At 42.0% G+C, this 22750-nt stretch overlaps 1 protein-coding gene across 1 annotated transcript in view; it reads left to right on the forward strand.

Annotated features, from left to right (window-relative positions):
• Positions 1-668: 668 nt before the first annotated feature.
• The window catches only part of PPP2R5A (protein phosphatase 2 regulatory subunit B'alpha), a 40137-nt gene continuing 18055 nt past the window's right edge, over positions 669-22750 (forward strand). Inside the window, exons 1-2 of the mRNA XM_042882728.1 lie at positions 669-1266; positions 18718-18914. Coding sequence (XP_042738662.1) covers positions 1116-1266; positions 18718-18914 — 348 coding nt within the window. The 5' untranslated portion in view covers positions 669-1115. The remainder of the gene's footprint in view (positions 1267-18717; positions 18915-22750) is intronic.

The raw sequence follows: 22750 nt of genomic DNA on the forward strand, positions 1-22750 counted from the left end.
AGCCCACACTTAAAGAAACCAGGCACAAAGCCCCGGCCCGGCCGGAGCTCCCCGCGGCCAATGGCCCAGGGCGGCGGCGGCGGCCGCCCCCCGCGCGGATTGGCCTGAACCGCCCCATGGCTCCCCGCCCCTTCCCCTTCCCTCCTATTTATGTCGCCTAGGGAAACCCCGCCCTCCCCGCGACCCGCTGTCGGTTGGAGGATTCTGCCGTCAATCACGCGCTCCTCGTCCCGGCTTCCCCACCCTCCGGCTTGGAGGGCGGGGCTTCCACGAATCTTTCTCTTCATTGGCTTCTCGGCGCCGTCAATCACCCCGCAGCAACGGCCGCTCCTCGCGCTCCCTCTCGCCCCGTCGGCGCTTTTCCTTCTTTCCCTTCGGCTTCGCTCCGTTTGCCCGGAGTCGCGGAGCCGCTCGCGGGCCGTGGTGGAGCGGCTGGAGGCAGCATGACGGCAGAGGCACGGGGGGCCCCCGGTAGCGGTTGAAGGCGGAGAAGGGGCGTGTGGAAGAGAACGGCCGGGGTGCGGGGGGGTGGGAACAGCCTCCCCGGGCGGCGCGGCGCGGGGCAGTCCGGCCGATGACAGCGGGCTCGGCGCGGCGAGCCGGACTGAGGGGGCCGAGGAGCGAGCGAGGCAGGCGGCAGCGGGCCGAGCCGGGCGGGCGGCGGATCCGGCCCTGAGGAGGAGAGTGGCCGCCCGCCCGCTCGCTCGCCGGAAAGTTTGGCGAGCGCCCGCCCTGCCGGGCGAAGTTGCCGTCGGGTTTGTTTGTTTGTTTTTCCTTTTCCTCCCCCCTTCCACTCCCCTCCGGCCCCCCCGTCTCCCCTGGAGCCGGCTCGGCGCGGAGAGGAAATTGCGAGGGAAGCAGGAACTCGGGAGCCAGGCGCAGCCCGGATCCAGGAGGCTCGGGAGCACGGAGCGCGTCCCCTCGGGCGGCCGCCCCGGTGCCGGGCTGTGCGCGGCGGCGGCGAGCTTTTTCAATTTTTTTTTTTTTTTTCCCTTTATTTTATTTTTTTTTTCCTTCCTTCCGAGCCCCCTTTTTTTTGCCCGCCCGCTTCTCCCTTCGCTTTAATATATGCTTCTGGAGAGCGACGTCCCCCCGCGCCGCCTCACCGCCCAGCCATGTCGGCGGCCATCTCTGCCGCGGAGAAAGTGGATGGCTTCACACGGAAATCGGTGCGCAAGGCTCAGAGGCAGAAGCGCTCGCAGGGCTCCTCGCAGTTCCGCAGCCAGAGCAGCCAGGTGGAGCTCTCGCCGTTGCCCCAGCTCAAAGGTACCGCCGTCCCCCCGCGGCCCCGCTCCCGTACAGGTGCCCCCGGGCCGTTTCCCCATGCCTTCCCCCGGGTCCTCCTCCTCGCTCACGGACTCGCTTTGGCGGTCCGTGCTCGTGCTCCGCTAAACGAGCGTCCTGCGGGACTGCCGTCGCCCGCTGTCCCGAGGGCTGCCCCCGCTACCTCGCTCCACTCCTCCGGGTCACCTAGGAGCGAGCGTTGGCTGGGCAGGTGCTCCCGGAGAGGTCTTGCTGCACAAAATGCTGAGTTTAGGAGCGAGGGGATTGAACGCTACAGCTCGGGAGCGAGCGGTGGCTCCTCCCACGGGGGGTTTGCCAAAGGAACTCTGTGCTTGTGACATAACGCCCTGAGTTAGCGGAGAGAGTTTGCTTTTGGCCGTCCCTTTGCCGTCTCTTTGGGACGCGGTGCGGCTGACCCGCTGCCTGCCTCGGTGGAACTGCGGCGGCTCATCTCCGGGCTGTGCGCAGTGAATGAGGATTTTAGACTTTGGCGTTAAAATCGGTAGCGAAGAGTTTATCCTTTGTTGTGAAACTGAAATCAGAATGTGCACAGTTCGCAACAGCAAAAGTGAAACGGAAGTTAATGGCAGCCTTCCACACCTTTGAATGCCTCATGAAAGTTCTGTGTATTTCTCTTCAAAGTTAGAAAAACAGTGATTAGGCAGAGAATATAAACTCATTCAAGTCTTTGATGAGGACCTGGAAAATGAGAGTGAGGTTACCTTGCCCTTAGCTTTACCCAACAAATCAAATCTCCTGGTTTCTGAAGCCATATCATATGATAGAGGAAAAAAAAAGTAATGATTTGCAGCAAGTGTCTGAAAGCTGAGTGCTGTGTGGCTAACTTAAATTTAGCCTTAGCTGATAACTAATTCTTTTTCTGTTTCATTTCTATGGATTTTACAGTCATGGCTGTAAGATCTCAAGACATTTTCTTCCTTCTCCTAAATGGTGGGTATTCATGAATCCTGAATCTGACCATTAGCAGAAATATTATTAAGTACAAATAAGCTTGGGCAGGAAGGTAGCACCAGAATTATTTTTTATCTTCTTTGTTGCAGTGGCTGTGCACATTATTGCTTTAACAGGGGAGCTGTTCTTCGTGGTGCTTATTTGTTTGTGAAGTTCTTTCCTATCTCGGTACTCTAGCCTGATTTCTATGGGATTTATAACCAAAATAATTTCCTTGAAATCATGATTGAGTTTCTGCTATTAGTATGACTAAGCCTGTTCTTAATAACAAAGAAAGACAAATTCACGTGCTGTTCAGACAGCCAATTTCCCTCAAAGATCATTTTAATAAAGCCACTCCAGGGAGTGTGAAAGCACTCGATAATTATCGCACATAGGTGGCAGACTTTGGAAAGTTTGGATCCTGATGCTGTAAACAGCTGAGCGTTCATACTTCAGGCACTTCCAGCTTCAATCAGCAAAATACCCACATTTACATTTTTGCTGGACTTCAACATAAAAAACCTAAACTTTGTGTGATTAAGTCTTCAAGTTTTGTGAGTGCAGTTTTACAGCTTTTTGCTTACTGTGTGGAGAAAGTTTGCACGGCATGTTTGAATGTTTAGAAATTCGAGCCCATAAACTATCACAGGAATGTGTTCAGTTAAGCAGAGTTCTATAGTTGTTTGAATTGCCTTAAATCCTTAAAGGAAAATCACAGCTGTCTTTATGGTTTACATTCAGAGTCTTGCCCTTCAAATCTGCTTCAGAAAACAAAGGGTAAATATTGTCTTAGGAGTTACAGTATCCCACTTAGCCCTGTATCAGAAAGTTAGGCAGCACTCTGCTGCATGCTTTGTCCTGGGACTGTAATGCTTGCATATAATGGGAATTTAGATTTGGAGTGGATGTGGTAGCTGAGGATGCAGGGTGCTTTCTCCTCTTTGCTTCTGACTCCCTTTCTCCCTTCCCCTCTCGAACCTCCATTGGCCTCAAGCCACCGGAACTGACAGAAGAAAAGTGTCTGTTCTCCATAAATGTACAGTTTTGTGAAACTTCTTGTTGTAATCACATATGTCTCAGAAAGGTGGAAGATCTGCTTTATTCTTTAAAGCCAGCTTGAGATTCAGTAATAGTTGTGATGCTGTAATGTCATCTCCCAGCCGAGTAGCCAGTGTTCCCAAGGAGGGGCCAAAAAAGGAAAGTACAGTCATTATCCTAGCACCCAAGAGTGCTCAGCACACGCTTAAGTAATTAGATTGAGACTTTTTGCTTTTCCAGATATCTTCAAGTAAATGTTAAATGTAGGGTGTTTGAAGACTGTATTGGAAGAAAAGTAGCACTTTGTAGATGAAAAAGTAGTTTGGTACTGAACTACTGTGAAGTACTCTGACTCGTAGTGACTGTCCTGTCTGATAATTGTCAAGACAGTAAAAAGAACTCTAAAACTCCCAGGTAGCTTTGTCATACTGGGCTAAAATACCTGCATACTTCTTTTCACTAGGAGGAAGGATGTTCAAGAAGCAAATAAAAATTAACCGTTCACTTTACCACACATCTTCTTGGGTAGATTATTTCCCTACTTTCATCTAGGGACTGTTTCTTGTTTACCACTGATATGGACAGACCAGATGGTGTGACACCCTTTTGTAGGGGTCTAAATAGTACTGTTGGGAAGCCTGTAGAAAGATGTTCCTATTTACATAATTCTGGAGTTAATCGTACTGCTTCTGTGTATTACCAGAATTCCTTAATCTGGCTGCTTGTGATGGCACTGCTAGGAGAGGTGCTGTCTATCTGAGACTGGCAGAGGTCCCGTATGGTGGGGACTTGTAACTTCAGGGAGCTTGTGGGGGTGAGGGGAAGGCAGCAGCTTCCTATTGGTCATTAGCATTCTGGTTATTCACGTGATTTTATGTATCGTTGTTGGATAAAAGCTCGGCAAAACCTAGCTGATGTCAGGACACCTAAAATGAGTGAGGAATGTGTTGTTCAGTTAAGCTTCCTCTGTTTTTGTTACTCAGGAGGGCTGCACTTTAATGTAATGCTTCAGCTGAATAAGTAAGACTGAAGATTCAGAATTTTTAAAAAAGAAGAATTAGACCTTGCAAGAACTTCTTTACAGTGAGGGTGACGGAGCACTGGAACAGGCTGCCCAGGGAGGTGGTGGAGTCTCCTTCTCTGGAGATGTTCAAGACCTGCCTGGATGCCGACCTGTGCGACCTACTGTAGGGAACCTGCTTTGGCAGGGGGGTTGGACTCGATGATCTCAGGAGGTCCCTTCAACCCCTACAATTCTGTGATTCTGTGATTCTGTGATTCTGTGACCTGTGACATATTGAAATTGCTCCTTTTCATTTTTTACTTGCTAGGTTACTTACTAGAAATCCTTTGCAAACCTGCAGCCAGAATAACGTGCTTGTTAGCAGTGCGATTTTGTCACTTAGTGGGCAATCCCAAGAGTGCTGGGCTTCAAGAAATCCGGTGGAGGAAGTGTTGTTTTACCATTGCGAGGAGTGGAAGTGTTGTCTCGTTAGTGACTTGTTTTGGAAGGCTGTGAAGGCATGTGCACTTAGTTTGCTGTTGGAGAAAAGAAAATAGCCTGACCTTGGGACTCGGTCTGACTAATTGCAATGTAACTACACATATTCTATGATCTTTGAGGTATGTAGAAATACAGGTGGAAAATGGGAACTGGAAGTAATGAGAGAAGAAGGTCTTACTAAAAGCATACAGCTTGTTGCTTTTGTTCAGCACAATTAATATGGTCTGTCAGGCTTTAAAGCAAGCATACCTTTTTCCTGTTACCAAAGATGTCAAGTACAGCTGGGACAATTAAATGTCTCCTCATGTCTTTCTCAGTACTGAAGAACCATTTGGGAAAGTGAATGTCTCTGCAGGCTTATTTCCTATATCACACGTAAAGAACAAAACTGTTAAAAGAAATTCTTGGTATTCACTTCCAAATTAAACCACCTCCCCACAGAGAAAACTCTGGCCCTTGCAGCAGAACAGCTGGAATCTGGTCCAAAAATCTGTCAGCTGTAGGCCTGGGCTGGTTGTAAGAATCTCTGTGGGACTGCATGTTATGGTGGTGAAGTAGCCTGGGATAAGACGTTTGTAAAAAGTCCTTCCAGTAGGTAGTTTTAGCCTCCAAATATGGGGCTCAGAGTAGGTGCTAACAGTAGTATTTTCCTTATTTAAACCATCTAGCAAGAGCTTGGATTTGACTGAAAACCTGGTGCTGTGTTCAAGTTAAGCTTTTGTGGAAACATTATAGGAAGGCCTATTAACTAAGCTTGCTTATGGGTACAATTTTCATCTTATTAGATCCAGCAGGGGCAGTTTGGACCTTAAACTTCTGATGCTCTGAGTCATCCTGTGCGTATTTCAGAGTGACAAAAATAAGTGGAGTTAAAAACAGCTGAAAGGAATTTGATTCATATTAATGTTAAGTTGCCTTTGTTCCCAAAAGGAAAATACCTTTTAGAAAGTTTAGAACGGTTTGCTTTTACTACAGCCCTAACAAATATTTGTAAGTGAAAGGCAGATGCGTGTCCCTCGAGCTTGCACTGTTTTGTGGTGGTGTTTTTTAAATCCCTGATAATTCAATGTTAGTTCCTCCTCTATAGTGCCTCATCTTTACCTTTTGTGTTCCACACCACTTGCAGCTATGATCTTCTCAGCTACATTTTTCCCTAAGAAGTAATTTCAGATAAAGATGTTTGGTTTGATGATTTTCAAATAAATCTTAGATACAGGCTCCACAGAGGACACACAGTGAGGCAGTTAGAACTTCTGTTCAGTGAAGTTTCAGTCTTGAAAAATAGACAACCTGTAGCAGCTAGAGGAGATTGAAGGTGGGTTTTTGTTTTTGTTTTTTTTAATAGTCTAATGTAGTTCCACTGAAAATGCACTGTTTAATTTTTTTTCCTATATTAAGGAACTGTTTCTAGTTTATGGAGTGGAACATTCAGTCTGTAATTCTGAACAAATTGACCTTTTTTATCCTTAGACTTGAATTTTTGGTCTTAGAATATACTTCCATCGTGAGCAACTCCTAAATATAGAGCCTATTGACAGTCTTCACATGAACTTTTCTATTTAAATCTTTCTCATCTTCTGCGTGCCAGCTTAGTATCACGTTTCTTTTTCCATATTCGTGGCTTTCTAGTTTAGTCAGATATTAGTTTTGCAGGTGCTGCATTTAATGGTAGTTGCTGTAGGAAATACAAATGGAATTACTGCTCTGGCTGTCCGATCAAAAGGAGACTACATCGATCAGCAACTCTTTTTAATATCTATCTATCTATCTTTTTTTTGTTTGGTGTATTTGAAGAGGCGCTGTACCAACTGCTCTGGACAGATTAATATTCTTTCTGTGTAAAAGGGTTAAGTGTTGTGTTGTTATGAGACAAGATATTTCCCTTGGGAAGAGTATAAAATTCAACTTGTGCCATTGCAGTGCCTACTCCCGTTTTAATTTAGCAGGCAAAAATTACATCTATAGTCTCCTAGCAGTGTGTGAACTTTGAAGGTTGGAACCACAGGCTATCCAGACAAATAAATGGTAAATAACTTCTATAAGACTGTCTGAACAAAATGCTCTTCCAAAAACTGCGCTGACAGCTTCTTTTAATGTTTGAGTTATTGGTTTTTACCACAGTGTCACTGAACCAGGTTCTGTTCAGTTTTGCTGAGCTGGTGGTCACTCTCAGTGGTATACTTTTGACTCAAAGGCCGAGCTCTTCTTAGCTAAGTTGCCAGCAATTTTCCTTCACGAGACCTTATTCTCAGCTGCTTGCAGTGTTGCTGAACTCTTTGAACTGAAGTTTTCCATGCCAAGTATGGACAGTTTGATTTGGAACTGTTCCTCAAGCTGATTTTCTTAGTTTCAGCAAAAACAATTCAAACTGTTTCTAAGGCTAGAGTAAAAATACATTATATGTTGCCAAGAGAAAACCAACCAAACAAAACAAAACCAACCAAACAAAAAAACTCAATGGTCTTGAGCTATAAACCTGCAAGTGTATTGCAGGTGGTGGTATGGAATCGGAAGCAGCAGGCTGGCTGGAGATGCCAAGTGAGAAGAGAGGGCAGAAGGGTCTACAGCTGTAGCTCCCTGTCTGGCAGGTGCAGCAAGTCTGGAATTTAGTGTCTTAGCACTCCTGTTCTGCCAGAGGCTGGCTGTGAAGCTTCCTGCAAATGCCATCTCCATTCCTAGTTTCTTCATAGTCTTGCACTGTAATCAAGGAGTTTTGCAAACCGCCTGTGACTATGAAGAATCTGTCTTGAAGTTTCACTAGCATAGGGTTTTGCCTTGATAAATCAGGAACTGATAACAGATGAGTTGGTTCATCAAGTGAGACTCTTGCATAGCTAGGAAAACGTTAACTATGTTCAAATTTACTTTTTCACATTACTGATTAAAAGAAACTGATGTATAGGAGGCCATAGCATACTTAAAGTATTGACAAGCTGTGGGTAAAGGGGTGGAAATAGCTCAAGACATTTTCTTAGACGAAATGAGAAAGGAGGGGTGAGCAAATTTGGAGAAGGATTGTGTAGCGTGGGCCAGGAAAGCTGATCTGAAGAAAAGCAGTAATAAAAAGTCAGAGCATTTTGTCTGACTGTGAAGGGGATCCAGCTTTATGTCTGCTGATGCTGTAGCTGGGAGTTAGCAGGGTGCATCGTTGCGTAAGCAAGTCAAGCTTTGGAAGAAAAAACAATTAAAAGGAAAACTTTTATTTTGTTTCGTTTTGGAATAGTGGGATAAGGTCTTTGAAAACTCTGTGATGTTTCTAATAAGTTCCGTGCTTACTTAAAATGCGGGGTAGATGTAACATTTACACAATAAGACTGAATTCCTGTTGAGCAGCATAAATTTTGGTCCCATCTGCATGTAACAGGAAGAAGTGACAAGAGCTGTCCTTAGGTTTTGAATTGCGTATGCAAAGTGAAATTGTACTTTCAGCATTGGTCGCTTCTGTAGGCAAACAAACACTTGTTAGTCTTCTGAGATGCAAGATGAAGATGTAAATGTCAGAGCCCCCTAGAGAGGCATAGGCCGGGTCCCACAATGCAGTCAGGAAGGAGAAGGTTTAAAGATTTGTATTTCTGAGGATTTTCCCTTAGGAGGAAGCAGGAGCAAAGTAAACTCAGTACTCATAATGATTTAAGTAGAGTTTAGAAACAGCAAAGAGATTTTGCCAAATGGAAGTAGATTGATGTGTAAAATGAATCCTTTATTATTGAATACTCAGCGTTTACAATTTTTGGTAGAAAGAACCAGTGCTTATATACCAATACCAATAAAATGGGTGAAAAAGAAGTATTCTGACCTTTTATGTATGCAGCTGAATGCTTAGCTTAAATGAAGTGGGTGCAAATATTTGAATGATTGTCTGCTCAAGATGATCATCTATTCCTTTTGAGGTCAGTGGGAGTTAAGTCACTAATAACAGCAAAACCAGGACTTTACCTTTGTTTCCAGTATAGTTTAATTTCATTTCTTCCTACTTTAGCACTTATATCATTATTAAGTTTATCTTATTTGTTTGAGAAATTAAGAAACACAAGTTTAGCCAATTCTTCAAGTGTGTATTTATGCAAGGAATTACTCCAATACCCGTAACTTCCACCCTGGTTTACGGAGACAATCAAAGAAAGAAGAGTTTTTTTCCTTGGTATCCCTATTACATTACTCCCCTATACATCCTCTTCACATGCTGAAAATAGTGTAAATGCTAAATTAACTGTAAAATGAGATTCTGTAGTTCTGTGCAGTAATGTGTAACAGTTACCCTTTTGGTTTGCAAAGAAAAACAGTTTTGTGTTGCACTCAGTGCTAATTTTACCATGTGATAATGATAAGAGCGTTTCTTCAGTTTTTGGAAATTTGATTGGTAAAGTTGACATAACCTGGTTGAGTAACTTCAGCATTTTATTCAAAAATTAATTTGTTGGGTCAGACAGACAAATGGCTGGGGAAGAAGTTAAGAAAATAGACATTTAAGTATACGTTTAAATTAACAAAAGGGGGCCTTCTTCAAATGGTAAATGTACTTTTTATCCTTTTAGCCTTAGAAGGTGCAAATGAATTCACTTGGAGCTTCTGGTCAAGCAAAGCTTTGTTTTTGTGAATTTGAGAGTGTTGTTAATGCTGTACTGTATAGTGGTTATTGAGCTAAAATTTATGCTTAGTTGGTGTGGCACACCATTTTGTCACCTGCTTTCCAGATGGCTCTATACTGTGGTTCCTGGACATATGGAGTAGTACAGCTGTTCAAAGAGGGGGGAGCAGTGAGCAGGGCATTCCCATCACTTTAATTCTAAGCAGGGGAGATGTGAAACAGTTCCTGGTCTTCACCACCCTAAGGGTTATTTTGCATCTTCAAAATGACATATGGAAATCCTACATTGTATCAAACACACAGATTTAAATAAACAACATTTCATTAAAAGCAACTGTGTTTGGGAGAAAGTATAAAAGTCTGTTGTGAAGTTGACAACAGCTTTCTGTACTTCGGTGCAGTATGTATTAAAGGAACCAGCAGAACCACATGATCGTTCCATTCTCATCTTTTGGACGTGGCTGTCTTAGAGACTTGGTTTGTATTTGTTTTCCTTTTCTGTAGGGCATGAATGCCCAACCTTATGGCCTGTGAGGGTCGTGTTCAGGGAAGAGGAATTGCCTTAGGCCTCATACATGTGGGTCACCCCAAAATTAGTGCCTCATATTTATTTTCATGGAGACTACACCAGATACAGCTACACAGTAACTGATCATGCAAATCCTCAGCTACAAAAAAACTCTAATTCAACATAGTCACCACCGTTAACTATGCATTTTTGCCAGCGATGAGCAAAAGCCTGCATGCCGTGCTTGTAACACTTTGCAGCAGCAGAACTGACCCACTGTTGGCACTGCTGAGATGCGCCACCCGTCGCCTCATGGTGCTCAATCCACTGTTTACTCTCCGTAAATGTTCAGAAAGGATCAATAACTGTCAATGAGCGCTGCTTTTTCTGCATGGAGAAATTCAATGACACACCTTTGCTTGATACACGCTTCCATGTCAGATGCCGTCGTGTCAGAGTGCCCCTCTGCTGCTGTCTGTCACACAGCAGCAGCATGTCCTGGAATACTGGTGGGAAGGCTCAACCTCTACAGCTGTACCACCATCATCTATCTGCCTCTGACATCATGGGCCAACATAATAGATAGGAGGCATTACTTTTGTCATGTATATAAATTAATGTATGTAATTAATCAAACTTCCTTTAGTTTTTAATATTTCTATTAAAGCAGATAAAAAAGAGAGCAATAAAATCATAAGACTGGTGCGCCATGCTGTCCTGTATTTGTGACAGTAGTGCACCAGGCTGGTCTGATGGCAGCGGCTGCAAATCTCAGTGAGCTCTCAAGGTGCTAGTCACAGATTTTTGGGGAAATTTTATTCTTCCTGCACTTCATTCTTGCCAATAATTGTTTACAAATGTGCATACTGCCAAGTAGCAGTGATGTGAATAAGATGGGATTGTGAAGTGAGAGATATTTTTCCTCTGGTAAGAGAGGTCTTAGAGAATTCTGGTAAAGAGACATGATCGAATCTGAGTCAAATATCTGCAACTATACATTCCATTTGAAAATCCTCAGGTAATGTATCTGTGTTGACTGAAAATGGAATCACAGATGTACACTGACTTTTATGGGAGCCTTGAAACCTATTCTCATAATTCTTTCATTGAAACAGAAAGCACGGTTACCTATTTTTCTCTGTTCATAGGACAGGTTTTAGCCAGTATACGAAAACATGTACAGTTATTTACCACAACTTGAGTTAGTTCACTGTGCCCTCCTCGTGCCCTGGGTTCAGGCCAGCATTGCCCCTTGCATACCGATGCGTGGTTGTTGCTGAGGGATGCGTGTTACATTTCTATGTCTGTTGCAGGAAAGCAGTTCACATTATCAAGCCTGTTCCATCTTCTTGCCTTCCAAATAAAAATTTCCCATTCTAAAAGTCGTTTACTTACTCTTATTCCCCAGTTTAATGGTCTGGCTGTGCACATTAATTCCATGATGAGGGTTATCACCCTTACATTTATCACTGTCTTCCTTAAAGAAGTAGGCTTCCTATTCTAAATTATTTTAAGACTAATACTGCATCATAATCATGAACTGTTCCACCTTCACCAAGCCAGTGAAACCATTATAAGGCCCATCCTGGCACGTGATCAGTCTGGTTTTTAAATGAGCACAGCGAATGTAGTAGCAGTGTATGCCAAAAACAAGTGAACACACTGGGGAATGTGGTAGTTGTCTTACCAGTGCAAGAAAGCTTGCTTCACATTCAAGAAGAGTAACATAACTGGTCTGTGAAAATGCATACGTCAGCTGCACAAAGTGAAATGCCTTTGCCTTTTATAATAAATTCATAGTATCACTCCAATTGAAGCTTGCATTTAATTAACCACATGCAAATTCATCATCTTCTTGGTAATTTCTGTTGTAAGCAACACTGGTTCAACTGTGTCCTGTCATCAGCTGTATGTACGTGCATGTATGTATATCAGCATGTACATGCATGTATGTTATTTAGCTTTTGCTGGGTTTTGGTTTTGTGGGGTTATTTGTTGCATGCAACTGACTTTCAGTTAAGCTCTGAATGAGTGGTGCTCTTGAGGAAATGTTTGTAAGGTTCATGTTGTACATTTTGTCAAAGATGATTTTAGTGTGATAGAATGATCCGTTTTCCCATTCCAGTGGTTGATACGGTATTTGGTTAGGTAGATTTTATTTAATTTTTTTTAAACATGTATATCTATATCTTTATATATATATTTTGTTTAAGGAGTTGGTATGGTTTTAATCCTCCTTTTTGAGAACATTATGGAAGAGATGAGATGAATTGTGGCAGGTCTGGTCACTAGAGTCTTGCTATCCTTAACTTTTTGGGGACCATGTGAGTAATTTATTACTTTCTGCATCTGTTTGCATATTGTCTTCTGTAATTAAGTGGCAGGAAATAGGGCTATTAAATAGGGAAGCACTTCATCTGGGTACTTTCTTATTGTCTGAAGTGTTTTGGTTGAGTCAAATTCTCATTAAAGTCAAGGGATTTATCGTGGCAAGAGGTCTTAGCCATATGAGATTATAAGAATGCTTGGAAGATGATAGAAACAATTTAGATCGGGGACACTTTTAGTTCACCATCACTCCAAGGAGTCATGTCAGAGAAAATTTGTGACAGATGTCGTTGGATCAGCGTAGGCTTTTCAGATTTTCTGGACTGATTCGTTAAGGTCAACTGTTGGCCACATGGAGTGGCAGATGAGACTTACTGCAAAGCAGTGCTGCTATGGGGCAGAAGATGGCTTTCGAGTAGTGCTTTTAGTAAACAACTTCAACGTTTTTTTATAGACTAGAATTCTTAGCTAACTTCTAAAGCCAGAACAAAGTGTATGAATAAAAGTCAGTGTAGGCTGTTACTCCTATTTAGTGTGAGATTTTTTTAAATCACTTTTTGCCATAGGACGTATCGAGGAGTTAATCTTAAATACACAATTTCTCATAAGCAAAACTTGTGATTTCTTAACTAGTTGAAAGAAATTAAGGTTAAATTTTAGTTTATTTTTAAGCATTTTAACTGCTTTTTTTGCACAAGTCTTTGGAGAATGAGGTGCATTCATAAAAATTGGATAAAATGCATGTTCTGGGGATGGTTGAGCAAATAGGAGGGTGCTGTTGTATTTAAAGTAATGTTCACGTGTATCTGTTTGCAAGTCCTGCCTGATGATCACGTGCAGAATAGTTTATCTGTAAGTGGTAGAAGCTGCAGTTCAGCACATTGCCTTGGTTGCTCCTTTGCAGTCCTTTGCATTTCTGAAATGGAGAGAAGTGTTTTTGTGAACGTACACGTCCCAGACAGGATCAATCAGTGTGCATCCCATACCTTTAGTCCTGTGCCAGATCTTTATTTTGGCTGTCTTCTGTATGTGCTACGGATTTCCTAGTATCATATGTTTGAGAATGGTGTTCTGCTTCGTTATCTTCCAAACTGCCTCCTCAGGAAGAAAGCTTGTTAACTCTGAAGATACATAATGTTGTTTTATCTGACTCCCTTATCTGACTTGCAAATCTGAGCTCTGTTTAGTGAAAACACCCAGAGCAACTCCTTCTAGGATTCCAGCAAGACCTGTAGACTACTGTAGGGCTATGGCTAACTGGAAAATGTATGCTGCCAAACTGCATTAAAAACAAACAAACAAACACACACAGAAACAAAAAAAAACCCTATTCTGTTAGGAAATTGCACTTATCCCTTAGATGGCAACATATTTCTAGATGGGGGAAAAAAAAAATATGGATGACAGGATTCCTTGGATACCCAACGTGGTGCATAATTCCAGTAGCCCTAGCTGGGCTGCTGAGCTACCAAAAGCTGGAACTGTGGGAACATCTTTTACAGATGTAAGGACATAGTGAAAGAATATTTTAGACTAGCAGTATAGTGAAGTAGGCTGTGAGATTTTGTACAGGGGCTGCATCTTTCATTAGCATGGAGTTTAAAGTTTGTTTTTTGAGGGAGAGGAGAAAGGGAAGTAAAATATAGTTAAGATTTTTCAGTTATCTCATACTCGTGAAGTTGGAGGATATGGTTACAGATGAGACAGTGAAGTAACAGCTCAATGCAGCTGAAGGAGGAGTTTCTGCTCCCATCTCTAACTTCATGCCAGACCTGGTGATCGTCAGACCCCTCCAGAAGCCATTTAACTTCTCTAATATGGCTATGTTATTGAGTTAAAGCAGCTCACAGAAGGGTCTGACAAATTCCAGAGCCAGTGTTGAGGGTAGATGTGACTGGGAGCAAAGGAGGGAAGGGATGAGTACATGACAAGGGAGTAGAGGGGAGAGAGACCTGTCCTTGTCATTGTCAGCCAGCTGTGTCACTGCCTGTCAAGCTGCAGGCACAAGGTTCTGAGAGCTGGGAAGTGTATTCTGTCCTCTCTTGTAACATCAGTTGCATCAAAACTCTGTTAACGATGTCTTACCATGCCTGCAACATAAACACTGGCACTCCAGACTTTCAGGTGCTTCAGGAGATTGCAACAATAGCAAGAACTTCACAGGACAAAAATAAATGTTAAAGTGATGTTAGGCAGAACTCCCTATGCTTGATTTAGATGGGTTAGACCAGAGTTTACCAGAACAGCCTCTTTCTGCTCTGGAAAGAGCAGACTGTACAGCAATGTTGTTACTCTAATGAGGTGAGGAAATAAAAAAAAAACACAACCAAGCGTGATGTTCCATAGTGCGTGTGCTTCTGCTGTGTCATGTCATTAAGGCTTCATTCTTTGTTTGCACATCCCTCCGCTATTGAGTACAGCTGCACATAGTGAGTTAATTTTGCACTGCCTGGGAAAGCAAGTTTTTGGAATTTCCAGTTTGTGTAGCTGGGAAGGGAGCTTTTGTGGGTTTGGATCCTGCTTTCTGCTGTGTTAAGTTCCCTGGCTTTGCACAGGAGGTCTTGGATAAACAATTACATTTAGAAAGGAGAAGTATCTTTCTTTTCCTTCTAGGAGGAGTGCCTGTAAACATAGGAAATAAACATACTGTGGGAAGATGTCACTGTAGTTTGCTGGCTAGTGATACAGTGATGGTTGTCTCTACTGTTAAGTGCTGGTGATGTAGGTCAGGGATTGTCAAGTTTCCTGTCTATATTTTGTTGGGTCCTCCTTAAATATAAATAACTATATTACCTTTTAACTTAGTACTCCATGCTCAGACTTAGATTGCTAGCATCACAAGTATGAAAGCATTTGGTTTTGAGGTATTGTCTGTAATCATTAGACTTCTGTAAATAGTAGAGAGGCTGAGAATTTCAGTGCTACGGGGTGCGAGGATCCAGTGAACTATTTTCATCAGTTACAAGTGCACGTTAACATCTGTTGTGCAAGTGATCACAGGCAGTGACTGTCCTTAAAAAGTCACAGTTAAAGGGAATCATAATTTACAGTGGCTTTTTTTGGTATTGGGTAGAAGGTTTTGTCTTCAGGATTTTCTGCCATCATATCTGATTAACAGTTGACTTTCTGCAGCTGCCTAAAATTTCATTACTGCCTTCCCAAGGACCTCAGATCTACTGACAGCCTTTCAAAGGTTATAAGAATGGATTTAAAGAATTTCCTGACTCGCGCTTCTGCCATGCAGCCCCTAGAAAACAAAGCTGAGGCAATTGGATTCGGATCACCTGGATCAGATGTTGTGTAGGCCATTTTCAGTTTTTTATTATTAATGTGTCATGACACACCTCCAAACAGGATTAAATGTCTTAGCTCCGTTTTTCTGCTTTAGACTCCCTTGTGTTTTGCTTTCTTCCTTCTCTCCTTCCTGCCCTTCTTTTAAATAATTTTCCAGCAACATACAGCAATTTTGGAATGCGCTGGTAATAGAATTCAGGATTTGTTTATTTTGTCACTTCAAAGTACAGCCTGCCAACAAGGTTATTTTCTTGAAGCATTCACTGCCTACTTTGAACCTGTGTTGTAGTGTGTGGCCCTCATGCTATTTAGGGTAAGCAGCTGTCTTTAACTTCAGATGGATGGTATAAATCTTCACAGAATTTAAATTGAAGCTAGTTTAAAAATCATCCTGCCGGTTGTTACAGTACTAAAACTGCAAGCTCTGGTGGTGTTGCAATTATGGTGGCACAGGTTTTCATTCACAGAACTGGAATACACTATTGCTACATGACTTTGTTGTGGTAGAGTAGTGCCTAGCTTCTGTTGTGCTGACGTAGTTAAAGGAGTTCAAGACAAGGCTTTAGGGTCAGAAGGCTATCTGACAGAGGAGCTTTCCCACATCCCCAGAGGCTTACCAGGGCACCTCTCCTGACATTCCTGGGATACATGTGCTGTGTGTCAAGCAGGTCCTGCACTGGTGGAGGCAGGTAGTACTGATCCAGAAGAGCTGCTTGTCCTCTTGCCTTGTTTATTATGGTGGTTGCACATCATTTTTATCTCTTGCAGATGTCGTGGTTATATTTCCCTGTGTTGTTGTGGAAAATAGATGTGTAGAAGAAAATACTTCCTTCAGTCTGGTTCTGAGTGGTACAAGGAACAAAAATGATTGATGAATGATTGATGAACTGGTTTTTCATCTGGAGAAATGTCTAACTAAGGTAGATTGGATTGCTAAGGGAATGGACTGATGTGTGGTCAGTCTAATGTCTAAATAAAAGTGGCTAATATAGAGATTTCTTTAATATTCTAAAGAAATTAACAACTGATTTAATTATTTCTTCTGGAAATAATTCCTGTTTCTTGATTTCAGCATTAGATCTTGAATTTGTTTTCACCACTATTGCAGATGTTCAGGTGACATCTGCTGGTTTTTGAAACTCCAAATTTTGGTTAATGAAGCTTCATTTTATTGACCATCAACGGAACACAACACGTGCTGCCTCTCGCTGCTGGGCTTTTGTAGTGTGGAGTGCAGCTGGGTTTGTAGTGAGGCAGAGAGGAGATGCGAGTCCTGTCTCAGGCTGGCTGTGTGCTTGGGGTTACTATCAGAAATAAACGCCTCCTGTGTTGTTGGTTCCTTTAGCTCAGCTTTTTGGATTGTCTCCTCAGCATGTCACTGTTATTGCTTTGTTGCTATGATACAGCACTTACTCATGCAATCTGCTGCAGAATATTAGAAGCTCTGAGCTGAAATGTTATGTAACTTACAAATGTTTTTACAGCTGATGCTCATTATTTTGCACAGAGGAACGATTCACGTCTTTGCTATGGTGTGATTTCTTGATATCTGAGAGCAACGAGCATCTTCTGCAATTTTTTCTTCAGAAGAAATGGTTCAAATATCAGAATTGCCATACGATAGTATGGATTGTTCTTTACGAGGGAATAATAACCACCAGCTTTCTTACAAGATCTCTGAAGCTGTTGTGCTCAGTTAATAGGACCGCCACTGTCAGATGGCAAAGGGGAAGATGGTACAGTGCTCTGATGTTGGAACTTTTGGGACGCAGCATGCACTTGGGATTTTGCATTTAGTCCATTTTAGCAGCAACTTCTTTGTTTGCATGGAAATGAAAGGATTTTATCAGACTGTTAGTGAATGTTAAAACCATTGCTGACTGTTAGAAGGTGTTTTGCTGAGAAACTTGAGGAGCTGACATCATCAGAATGTGTTTGAGTCACTAAACTGACAAATTTAAAGCTTGCTAAGTTAGAGTAATCCTAAAATGATAAAGAGAAGCATGAGATCTTTCTGTGTTTTGTTCAACCTTTATAATGAGCTTAAGATTTTCAGCAGTGTTACAAGGCTGTTGTCTTTTCCTCGTCTTCTTAATTTCCTTCTGATGAAGTGGCAGTGCTAAAACAAATACTACAGGGGATGAATGAAACTAAGGGATTAGGTTGTCTGCCTGTAGATAGGTCTTGGAAGTTGTACAGGGGAAAAGCATTCCTTACTCCCAGATAAAATAGGGAATAGATAGGGAAACAAGTGAAATCCCAAGTGACTGATAGATGAGGTGGTACTGTGTTGCTGGAGTGGCTGAGAAGAAGCCTGACAACTCAAGCAACTAAAAAAAAACACAGACAAAGGGCACCTGGGTTCTCAGCATTGGCCTGGGCACTGTGACATTGATCTGATTTCTCAGTTAAAACCATGGCTGCCTTCGAACAGTTGTGAGGGTGTATTCTGTTTGTGGAGTATACATTACTCAGTGATCTAGCTGATGTGCAGCTAGCATGAAATACTAACAGAGGAATTTTGCTTATCAGCTATCAGAGAAACCGCACTATCAAATGGAAATGCCAAGCTGTAGACAAACACATTGCTCTAATAGGCCAAAAGAGCTGTAAAACCTTACATGACTAAGACTGTAATAAATTACTTAGACCAAAATCTTAAATTTTGGGGTTAATCCTTTTGAAATATTGGAGTTGATTCTCAAGGGAAACATTCATCACATGATATCAAAAGTATGTGAGGTATGTTGCATCAGGGTTTAAAAAAGAAAAAGAAGACAAAGTTCCTTCAAAGCTGATTTTACAGCTTTTAAGCGGGTTATATAATAAAGGATTAGGGAACAGAATGAGATAAATCGGATGAATGAGAGGTTAGTGTGATGCACTGCTTGTGTATGTGACTTTTGGTGAAGGAGAGCTGGTGCTTACTGAAGGCTGTGTGTTTCTAATAAAGTTAATTCACTTGTTTTCTATATATATATTTTCTGCCTTGCTTTCATTTGGGATTCCATGAAATACAAGTTTTGAACAATGAGCCATTGTAACATACTTAAACAGATACTCTCGATGTCTTTCTCTTTTCACAGTATTACTTAGCTTATTAACTTGCTAGTTGTCCAACACACCATTCCTCGGTTAAAGATCTGACAGATTATGCAAATTTTTGTCGACTAAATTTGCTTTAACAGACTTCGGTGTTGTTTTTTTTGTTTTCTATAGATGCCACCTCCAATGAACAGCAAGATCTTTTCTGTCAGAAGCTGCAGCAGTGTTGCGTACTCTTTGACTTCATGGACTCCGTTTCAGACCTGAAAGGCAAAGAAATTAAGAGAGCAACACTGAATGAACTGGTTGAATATGTTTCAACGAATCGTGGAGTGATTGTTGAATCAGCTTATGCTGACATAGTGAAAATGGTAAGTAGAATCTGGAACTGAATGCTCTAAACCGAATAAAGTATCCTCAGTGAATCAGTTTACAGTTGTGATGGCATCTAACTCAGAATTGCTGTTGGTTTTTTCTGCTTATAAAACACAGCATCATTTGTTAATGGTAGCTTGGCTTACAGGAATATTTAGAAAGGCTTGTAAAAAGTAACAACAACAAAAAACAAACAGCATCACAACTTGAATGTTTTATTTATTAGCTTAAGTACATGCTTCTAGGTAATTAAAATGAAGGAATTGACGTACTGCAGGTGTTTGCATTTTGTATATGCTTTGAAGTCATTCTCATTCAGAAAATGGAAATATTTCAGTGCTACCTGTCCTTGTTTATTTAAGAATGTCAGTGAAACGATAGCATGAAGTCTTCTGGTAAGGATTCTTGTGGGTGCTGCTGTCAACAGAACGGTTTATCAATGTGACAAACTGTCTGCATGTAGTAAATACACAGTGTGGCTGTTTGTTAGTACTGTTTGGGCCTCAGAGAGCTGTGCTGGATTAGCCTAAGTGGTCTGCTTGAGTTGTAAACCACAGAATGACTCGTATTGTGCAATTTCTGCAAATGGCTCGTTGAATAAGCAACAAAATATGTGGCTGTTATCTGCTGACACTGCAAGATTTTTTGTACACATTTTAAAATGCTACCACATATATCTGTACTATGTGTGCAGGGAACACAACTGAAGGACTTGAAAAATGTTTCAGAATATTCAGGAATGTGTTGAATCCCTCTTGCACTTAGGCTGACAGTTGTCTAAACTTTGGTTAAGCTTACATATGCCCAGTGCTGACCTCAGAAGTAACTGTTGAGTTGATAAGCAGAGCAGTTTCAAGCACATGGCCTGCAACTTTTATAATTTTCTATATGCTGAAGTCTGTTGTTTTTTTCCCCTCAATGTTTTTTTTCTTTCTTTCTGTGAGAAGCTCATGTGAAAGGTCTTTACTGTAAGTAAACATAGGAATTATACCAGTGTAATCAAGGGCTAAGATCGTTGAAACAGGTTATCGAAACTCTGCTAATTGTTTTGGCTGTTTCACAGGATACTTGTTAAGCTTTACAAAAGATCTAGGACACTTTGTGTGTGTGTGTAGCATTCATTTTTTAGACGTACTGTGTTTCCATACTAAATGGTTTTCACCCAAGGTTGTAGGGCACAGAGATCGTCCACCTATATCTTGACTTTTTTTTTCTTTCCCCACTGCTGGAGGCACCAAGCCTGAACCTTTTTCTATCTGTGTGTCCTCTGCAGCCTCTTGTTAGAAGAAAGAGTACACTAACTAGCCTGTCATACTTGCTGAAGGGTGAAGAGACTTTCTTTTATGTTGGAGTTGTTTCCCTTTCTTGGAGATACTGTGTTAGGCTGTTCTTTTGAGGTTATTGTTGTTGTGCAAATGATTGGGCTCTGTGGATGCTGATTTTTCCTTCCAACAAATTTCCATCTCCTTTTTTTTTCTTAAAATAACAGCAAATGAAGAAGGCCTTAAATGCTCAGTGAGAGTTTTTTCAGAGCTTGAGACAAAAGATCTCTCCAAGCCTGAACAGCATTTCTAGTCTCCCTGGCAACTGGCAGTAGAAAAGGTATTTGCTATGAATTAGGACTAAGTACCAGCTTTCTGAAAGAGCCCTGGGTGGGTCAGTCCCTGTCCCTACAAACAACATGTGTGTTGGGTTTGAGGCCTTTCTTTGTAGCTTCCATGAGATTTTGAAAAAAATATGTATCTTTATTTTTACTTGTCAAGCTTTTGTTTTCCGTGTTAATACATTAAAAGAAAAGCCATTTGAGTTCTTTGCAGAGTTTGAAGGATAGTGTCTTTGAGGCAAAAAGTAGAAATCACCCTTGGTGAAATTCCGCGACCACGTGACTTGTAGTAAAGGATGAACAGACCACAGAAATTCCCTTAGAGAAGCTGGAGTGGTGTCAGTGGCAGAAACAGAGCTCATTTCTTTCCAAGGCCCCTTGTCTCCCTAGGCCTGGGATCACTTTCTTCCAGTTTGCACAGATTTCATTGGAATTGCCTGTGTTTTGGTGAAGCAAAGTCAGCAATCCCTTACAGATATCCAGAGCTGAGATCTGTACAGGCGAGGAGGTCTCCTAGGAGGTTTCCTTCTCTCTGCATGAACTCTGGTACTGTGGCAGCTGCTGAGCCAGCACCCCGCAGTTGTGCCCAGTGTAACTGAGGCTACTCTGCTCTGAGGTACAGAGCACTGGTTGAAACGACAGTGCTATCTTTTCAGGCTGCCAAGGATGGAAAAAGGTCTGAAAGATGTCTTTCTGTTTAGGCAGATGTGCAGGACATATACTGTCAAATATTATTTGGTGTCCCAGGCAGCCTGACTTTCACGTAATTCTGTTGCCGAAGTCTTCGGTTTAAGAACTGAGGAAGAATTTTGCATGCAAATAGTTTTGAAGGGGCAGCACAGCTCCCTGCTAGATTGTCTAAAACTAGCAGCTTCTCAGTTTGGAAACTTCTTAGTAGTACTCTGAAGATAAACAGCAAATTAGAGTTCGGCATAACGAATCTTTCTAAAAGCTTAAAATCAGTGGGAGCTTTGAAAGCTCTAAAACACAGTGAGTTTGGGAGAACAGCGGGAATGTCCCTCCAGTCCCCATTTCTGCTTCATCCTCATTTCTCTACCAACTTCCCCTCATTCTGCACCAGCACATGGAAATGCAGTGTAAATTGATTATGGATCCTAGCAGCGGGGTATTCAGAATTTCAAACGGTATCACATATCTCTATCTGCGTGCTGAGAAATGAGAACTGAATCTGGTGTCCCTCCAGATGTTTAAGCCTCCTTGGGATGTAATGGGAGGTAAGGGATTCTTTTTGGTTTCAGTGCAAATAATAAACAATGCTTTATCTTAACACTTTAAGCGGTACATTTTCAGCGGCCGCTTTACAAAAGTTTCTGAGGTTTAGAAAGCTAACGCTGGGTTTCTGTAAAAGCTGATGGAGCTGCCAAAACCTGTAGAACTTTGTTACCATGTGTGTGTTTAAAATCACTCTTTTGGGATAATGCCCCCTGCTTAGGAATGAAAAGAGCTGTTTTAAATAATAAGAGAGGTTGTTATTCTTCTACTACAGAGATATGTTTGGTAATTGGTACTCTGTTCTAGCCTCAAAATTGTTGTATTCTGTATGGAAACTGAGGCTCTGTGCTAAAGGATTAACCGATTCAGTCCAGCAAGATGCATTAGAAATAAAAGGGTGCATTTTCAAGAGACATTACCAGAAGTCTTGCAGGCAGATGTAGGTGAGCCTTGGTAGGGGATTGATTTTATTTGAATGTTTTCCATGGTTACCTTCTTGCATACCTGGTAAGAGCAGTCATTGTCAAGTAACAGAACCAAGTCTTGGTTTTTGGGTTTGATTAAAATCCCCGTTCTCTCAGGCTCCCATTTTCTCCCTCCCTAATTTTCTCCCTCCAGCCAATTTTATTCATGTCCCTTATGTTTAACAACACCACACAACAAACTGCAGTGTGAGCTAGGAGATGGTGCTCTGATGCCTATCCATACAGAACATCACTGACCTTCTAGTCTAGAGCAGCAGTGTCTGCAGCTTTAATGTGTGCCAACAGGAGACAGTGACAGGGAGTGGAATGAAGGGCATGGGAGGAATTGAGAAGTCAGTGTATGCAATAGCTTTGTATTTTGTTTAATGAAGCAGCTGATTCTTCTGTGCAGAGCCAACTGGTGGCTTCTGGATCTTTTTACGTCCTTTTGCAAGATCCTTCAAACACCTTGGAGACTCCATGGAAGCTGTGCAGTAGCATTTGCTGCAAACTGTCAAACATTCTTTCTTTT

This window comes from Lagopus leucura, unplaced genomic scaffold (genome assembly GCF_019238085.1).
Source record: "Lagopus leucura isolate 7727_CA_CO unplaced genomic scaffold, USGS_WTPT01 Super-Scaffold_73, whole genome shotgun sequence".
NCBI classification, from domain to species: domain Eukaryota; kingdom Metazoa; phylum Chordata; class Aves; order Galliformes; family Phasianidae; genus Lagopus; species Lagopus leucura.